Source organism: Mus caroli, chromosome 14 (genome assembly GCF_900094665.2).
Source record: "Mus caroli chromosome 14, CAROLI_EIJ_v1.1, whole genome shotgun sequence".
NCBI lineage: Eukaryota > Metazoa > Chordata > Mammalia > Rodentia > Muridae > Mus > Mus caroli.
This window is the reverse complement of record NC_034583.1, coordinates 45,833,512-45,840,294: the sequence shown is the minus strand read 5'-3', so window position 1 is coordinate 45,840,294 and position 6,783 is coordinate 45,833,512. Positions and strand designations below refer to the sequence as shown.

The 6,783-nt window shown below is 48.2% G+C and overlaps 1 protein-coding gene across 8 annotated transcripts in view; it reads left to right on the top strand.

The window, feature by feature from the left end:
- Slc7a7 (solute carrier family 7 member 7) overlaps positions 1 to 6,783 on the top strand; it is a 48,111-nt gene that overhangs the window by 6,656 nt on the left and 34,672 nt on the right. For 4 of the 8 annotated variants that reach the window (XM_021181364.2, XM_021181363.2, XM_029469062.1 and 1 more), the window contains one exon: positions 1,866 to 2,411. In XM_021181364.2, coding sequence (XP_021037023.1) covers positions 1,910 to 2,411 — 502 coding nt within the window. In that variant the 5' untranslated portion in view covers positions 1,866 to 1,909. Of the gene's footprint in view, positions 1 to 539; positions 828 to 1,352; positions 1,657 to 1,865; positions 2,412 to 6,783 lie in introns of those variants that run through there. The other 4 variants (XM_029469061.1, XM_029469059.1, XM_029469060.1 and 1 more) reach the window with 4 other exon arrangements.

Below are 6,783 nucleotides of genomic sequence, written 5' to 3'. Positions count from 1 at the left end.
CTGGAACTCACTTTGTAGACCAGGCTGGCCTCGAACTCAGAAATCCACCTGCCTCTGCCTCCCAAGTGCTGGGATTAAAGGCGTGCGCCACCACCGCCCGGCATATTTCTTTTGAAAAAGCTTGAGGGTCAGACTTTGGGGGTGATGCTCCGGTTTAGAGGCAGCCACCCCTCTCTTTGCATGGGGAAGTGTTCAGAGCTCTCACTTAGAGCGCCACACAGGGCGTCTGAACCACTCCTGTACTTCCGCCAATCTCAGCTTGTGAACAATGCGTCCCATTCTCTAACCTTCCTGCCTTTCTTGTTTCGAGTGAGAGAGAGAAGTGAAGTTTGGGTGGGCCTTGGAGGGAGGACACATGGGGAGAGGTCTGTGCCACCAGTGCTCTGTACTTGGTAACTTATTAGACTCTCCGGGGTTTCAGAGAGCACACCCAGTTAGTTAGCTGTCCCTTCCTCTGGGCCTCCTGTCCCGGGGCAGAGCTGACAAAGGAGAGTCCTGATCGAGCACCTTCTTATCACAGAAAGTGCTGAGCCAGGAGCTCCTAGCTGCCCCTTTCGCAGATGTGAAAGGCCCGTGAACCTTGGACCCAGAGGGTTGCTTAACGCTCCTCTCCCTTTTCCTCACCCCTTCCTTTCCTAGCTTCCTCACCACCTCCTCCCTTCTTGACCTGACTTAAAGCGGGTAGGCGTTTGTCTGGGTTTCCCTCTTACTGCTGGAGGAAGGAGGAGCTGTCAGATCTCTGTTCTTGGAGGGTGTGTGTGCCTCTTTGTTTCAGAGACTGTGGCTGGCCATTGCTGTGGGAACCTCCTTATATCCAGAGCCAGGGAGTGAGTGTGCCCCACCCTGTCCCCTTGCTAAACCCTCTGCTGTTCTCTGTCTGTCCAGTCACTTCCTCGAGCTCCAGAGCCTCTGGCTGTAGTGTTTCGCCATTTGTCTGATTGCTTTCCTATTTTGTGCAGCTGTGCAGCTGTCTCTAGCTCTGTATTTCAGGGCATCTGCTGTCTGGCCTTAGCTCTTTCTTTTCCTTGGTTTGCTTTGGTATGTCTCCAGCAGTTCTATGGTGGGTGGGCAGCCACCACCCACTGCCTCCAGTCCTCTCTGGGTTCTGCTGTGTGTTTGGGCCATCCTTCTGAAAGATCATTCCTACTTTTTGGCTGGTGTGGATGTGAGAGATTTGGCGGCAGGAGGCCTGGGGTGCTAGAGGCTGGGACAGGTATCTGGGAATGGAAAAGCAGTACAAAGAGAATCAATCTCCTGTCTTCTTTTTTTTTTTTTTCTTTCTAGGATGGGTGGGGCTGCTTGGGCTTTGCCAACATCTAAGATGCCAGCTGACCATTTGTTAATGGCTATTCTGGAGCAGGGAGGTGGCTGTGCATCCGTAGCAGGAGCGCTTTAAAAGCTTCAGCCCAGCACACAGACTCCATAGGGGGAAGAACAGCAAATCAGCAAAAAGAGGATCTAGCGAATCAGTTGGTTTTAGGGTTGGTTCTTCATGCAGGCATCTCAGCGCAGGGACATTTGAAACTGAAATCAGAGGGGAGAGACTTTGGGGGTCAGGGGGAGGCAGAAAAGTTTTACCAAACTGCTTCATTCATGCCTGCCCTGCCTATTATTCATGCCATAATAGGCTGAGGGTTCAGCTGTCTGATAAATAAGGTATGCTACATCCTAAGGCTAGCATGCTTTCCCCTTTTGTGGGGGAAAAGCCAAGCCGGGGTCATTTTGACATGCCTTGGGGGAAAAGGTTGCGGGGAGACAGAAGTGAGGAGGGTGTCTGGATTGGTGGGTGCTGACTGCCTTGGGCCCTGTGGTGTGGGAGGGAGCGATTCTGCAGAGTGACCAACACAGCCTTCTTTCTTCCTTAGAGGGCAATGCAAGCAAGCTGGTGAAGGTCTTCCTTCTCTTCGCCATGGTCAACAGCACCAAGTATGAAGTGGCTGCTCAGCACGAGGCCGTCGATGGCTCTGCTCTGGGGGATGGGGCCAGCCCAGTGGCGGAGCAGGTCAAATTGAAGAAGGAGATCTCCCTGCTTAACGGCGTGTGCCTCATAGTGGGGAACATGATCGGCTCCGGCATCTTTGTCTCCCCTAAGGGTGTGCTCATGTACAGTGCCTCTTTTGGCCTCTCACTGGTCATCTGGGCTGTCGGGGGCATTTTCTCTGTCTTTGGGGCCCTTTGTTACGCTGAACTGGGTACCACCATTAAGAAATCCGGGGCCAGCTATGCTTATATCCTGGAGGCCTTCGGGGAATTCCTTGCGTTCATCCGCCTCTGGACTTCTCTGCTCATCATTGAACCCACCAGCCAGGCCATCATTGCCATCACCTTTGCCAACTACATGGTGCAGCCCCTCTTCCCGAGCTGTGGCGCTCCCTATGCCGCTGGCCGCCTGCTAGCCGCTGCCTGCATCTGTAAGTAGAGATGGGGGAGGATTGGTGATGGTGGAGGACTGGGCAGAAGTGGGGGTGTGAGTCCAGCCAAGGAGGAAGAGTTGGGAAATGATTGCCTACAACAGCTTTTTTAATTGTAAAAAGTAATGTGCACTGCGGGAGTGTAGCTTAATAAGACCTCAGTTGGAAGCTCCAGGCTCACTGGCCAGTGCTACTCCTAAAAAGTTTTGCATGAAAAGTCAGTTCAATGTAGTTTAAGGTTTGGGGAAGTAGCCAGTTAAAGGGCTTGCCTAGCACGTATGAGGGTATGCTTTGACTCCCCAGAACAACATAAACTGTGTGCATTGCTTAGTACCTCTAACCCCAGCATCTGCGAGGTTTCTTGAGGGCCAGTAGCTTAAGGTCATTTCTTTCTTAGCAAGTTTGAGGCCAGCCTTGCATGAAAGAGATCCTGTCTCAAAAAGCAAGCAGACAGGTTGGATGTGATGGAGCATGCCTTTAATTCCAGAAGGCAACTAGATGGGTTTCTGGTGCCAGCCTGCTCTACACAGTGAAACCATGTCACAAACAATCAAGCAAACAAAGGATTAACTTAATATAGTGTTAAAAAATGAAGGTGGCACACGCCTTTAGGCCCAGCACTCAGGAGGCAGAAGTCTGTGGATTTCTTTGAGTTTGAGGCCAGCCTGGTCTACAGAGCACGTTCCAGTACAGCCAGGGCTACACAGACAAAACTTATCTTGAATCTTCCACCCCCTGCAAAAGGAAGAAAGCAGCGCAGCACGTGTTCCCTAATGCTGGTTGCCTATTGCAATTGGCATGTTCTTCCTAATAGTTCTTCAAGTATATATATATATATATATATATATATATATATATATATTTTAATGAAGTAGGGTGATGCCATTGTACCTGTATTGCCGTAACTCCTACCATTTATCAGATGTCCTTGCTGCAGGCCTGTCTATGGCCTAGTACACTAGTTTGGGCTGCTTAGATTTAGAGATGGTCATGGGTAGATGGTGCACTGTGGTAGTTACCCTTTATGCACTTTCAGGAGTTTTGGTTTCTCCTCCTCCTTTTCTCCTCCTTTTTTTGGAGACAGGGTCTTGCTATATAGCACAGATGAACCTGGAGTTCACCACAGTACCCATTCTGACCTTGACCTTGGCATCTTTGTAGCTCGACCTCTGAAGTGCTAGTATTATAAGCATGTGCCACTGTGCATGGTTCATGAGTGATTTAAAAAAAAGATTTATTTATTTATTTATTTTATGCATATGAGCACACTGTAGCTGTCTTCAGGCACACCAGAAGAGGGCATCGGATCCCATTGTAGATGGTTGTGAGCCACCGTGTGATTGCTGGGAATTGAACTCAGGACCTCTGGAAGAACAGTCAGTGCTTTTAACCGCTGAGCCATCTCTCCAGCCCTCATGAGTGATTTTTAATTACATATGTATTGATACAGAGTAGCTGTATGTCTTATGGGATGAGCCTAGCCTTTAATGGCTGAGCCATCTCTCCAGCACCAGTGTGGCATTTTAATCCATCCTCACCAGCCGGGTGATGGGCATGCCTGTCATGTCATGTGTGTGCTGTCATTTCCTTGTGTTAGGGATGCTCAAAGTCCTCAGTCAATTCTGGCCAGCTGTAGTCTGACTGTGCTATATAAGCTTCGAAGTGATTTGTTCTTTCCAGTTGCTCCCTCGGTCTATCAGTCTTCCTATCCCCCCTCCACGCCCCACCCCGCCTTCCTTTCTCCTCCCAGGTTCTGGGAACCCTCCTCCTCCTCCCACACATCCCACCCTGCCTTCCTCACCCCTCCCAGGTTCTGGGAACCCTCTTCCTCCTTTTTCTTTTTTCCACCACTGTTCTATTATTACCTTAAAAAAAAAATTAACACAGGGTCTTACTGTGCTGCTCTGGCTGGCCTGGAACTTGCTGTGTAGATCAGGCTGGCTTCAAACCTGCTTCCACCCCCCAAGTTTCATTTCTGTTCAGGATTATTAAGTTCCCCTCCCATGTAAATTTTGTGATTTAATAACAAAAAAATAATCTGTGTATCTGCACAAGCAGACCTGGACGGAGACGTCAGGTGTTTTGCTCTCTCTCTGTCTAACTTACTCCACTGAGACTCACTGGGACAAGGTGACTTTCTGAACCTGGATTGAGGCTGGTGGCCAGCAAGCCCAGTGATGCTTCTTGTCTGCCACCAATAGTGTGACCATGCCCAGATCTGTGTGTGGGCTCTGAGGATTTGAACTCAGGTCCTTATGCTGTGCCGCCGTCTTCCATCAGGCGTGCTTCTTTCCCCATCTGTGAAGGGGAATGTCATTGTGTAGTCTGCACTGGCTCTGTAGGTTGTTTTGGGCAATACAGACATTGTAGCACTTCTGCAATCTATTCTCTCTCTCTCCCTCCCTCCTTCTCTTCCTCCCCTTTTCCTCCTTCTCCTCCCTTCTCTTTTGAGACAAGGTCTTCCCATATAGTCCCGTCTGTCTTGGAACTCTGTGTTGACTAGGCTGATCTCAAAAGTACAGAAATCCATTTGCCTCTGTCTCCTAAGTGCTGGGATCAAAGGATCAAAGGCATGCACCACCATGCTTGGCTCCTGTGTGTGTGTGTGTGTGTGTGTGTGTGTCTGTGTGTGTCTGTGTGTGTCTGTGTGTCTGTGTCTGTGTGGTATGCCTATGCATATCCTCCTTAGCTTTTAGTCTTGTTTTGTGATTCTCATTGTAGAAACCATTAATCTCCTTGCCCACATTTATTCTGGGTGCCTTGTGTTTGGCAGCTGTTCTGAATGAGAATAGGTCTTGATTTGTCTTCCAGCAACTTCATTCAGTATTGATGTGTAAAAAAGCAATTTTTAAAAAAGCTGGTCTTGTATTTTGTAACCTCACTGGATTTGTCAGTTCTAACAGTTTTTGGCTGGAGTCTCGAGTTTTTCTGTGTGTACTGCAGTGTCATGTGACAACAGGGACAGCTTGACTTCCCTTTCCCATGTGTCAGTGTCCCCATTTCTTCACATGCCTTCTTATGGCCAGCAGGTCTCATACTGTATTCTATAAGAGGCATGAGGTGCATACCTGGATCCCACTGCTTGTGATGGTAGTGGGGTACAGGAAGATCAGGAGTTCAAGGTTACTCTTTTTTTATAAGATGAGTTCTGTCTGACTATGTAGCTGGGCCTGGTCTCAATTTGCTTTGTGACCTAGTGTGCAAGCCCTGTAATATGTCTCTCTCTCTGTCTCTTTGTCTCTATTTCTCTGTATACACACCTTTAATTGTGGTGCGGGTGTGCCTGTGCCACAGTTTGTGAATGGAGTCAGAAGATAAATCAGATGTTGGGCCTCACCATCTGCCTGGGAAAGGGTGTCTTTAAAAATAGTAAATTTTGATAATTTATACATGTATACAATTAATTTGGGTCATTTTCACTTCTTTTGCCCTCCCCCCACTCTTATGAACCACCTCTTTTTCTCAAAAAGTCCCCCTCCCACTTTCCCAGTTTTTTTTTTTTGGCCCCTGCTGAGTTTAGTAAGGCTTGTTTATGTGAGCATTGGTGGGGAGTTATTTACTGGTGCATGGGTGGTGCAACAGTGGTTGGACCACTGAAGGAAAGAATTCCTCCTCCAGTCTCTCAGGGACATGAGCCCCTCCCCAACCCTTGATTCAGGGTTGCCTGGCTTCACCTTGTGCAGCTCCTGTGCAGGCAACCACAACTGCAGAGGATTCATGGATGCAATGACAAGTGGAGTCCAGAGACAGTGTTTTACAGTCCTCTGCCCCATCCTCCACCGTCTCTTCCCCATCCTCCACTGTCCTACTCCCTATCTTCCATAGTCTTTCTCTTCAGCCCCTCCAAACAAAACAGCAACAAACACAGTTGGTGACGGGCTGGGGAGCAGCTCAGTGGTGGAGCACTTGTTTATTAGCAGGTATGAGGTACTGGGCTCAGTCTCTAGGTTGGCAGAACTCAGCAGCAAATCTGTCTACTAGTGGGCTGCTTTTCTTCTTTCTCTACGTAAATAACTTACACTAGAAAGTGATTTAATGGGCTGGAGAGATGGCTCAGTGGTTAAGAGCACTGATTGTTCTTCCAGAGGTCCTGAGTTCAATTCCCACACAATGCACTCTTCTAGTGTGTGTTTGAAGACAGCTGCGGTGTACTCATATAAATAAAAATAAGTAAATCTAAAAAAAAGAGAAAGTGATTCAATGTGTGTGTGCATGCACGAGTGTGTGTGTGTTTTGGTTATAGGACAACTTGTGTGAGTCTGTTCTGCCTTTCCACCATGTGGGTCACAGGATTCAAACTCAGCCATTACCTACTGAGTCCGTTTTGCTGAACGTGAGTTTTTTCTTGAGAGACTTTTTTTTTTTTTTTTTT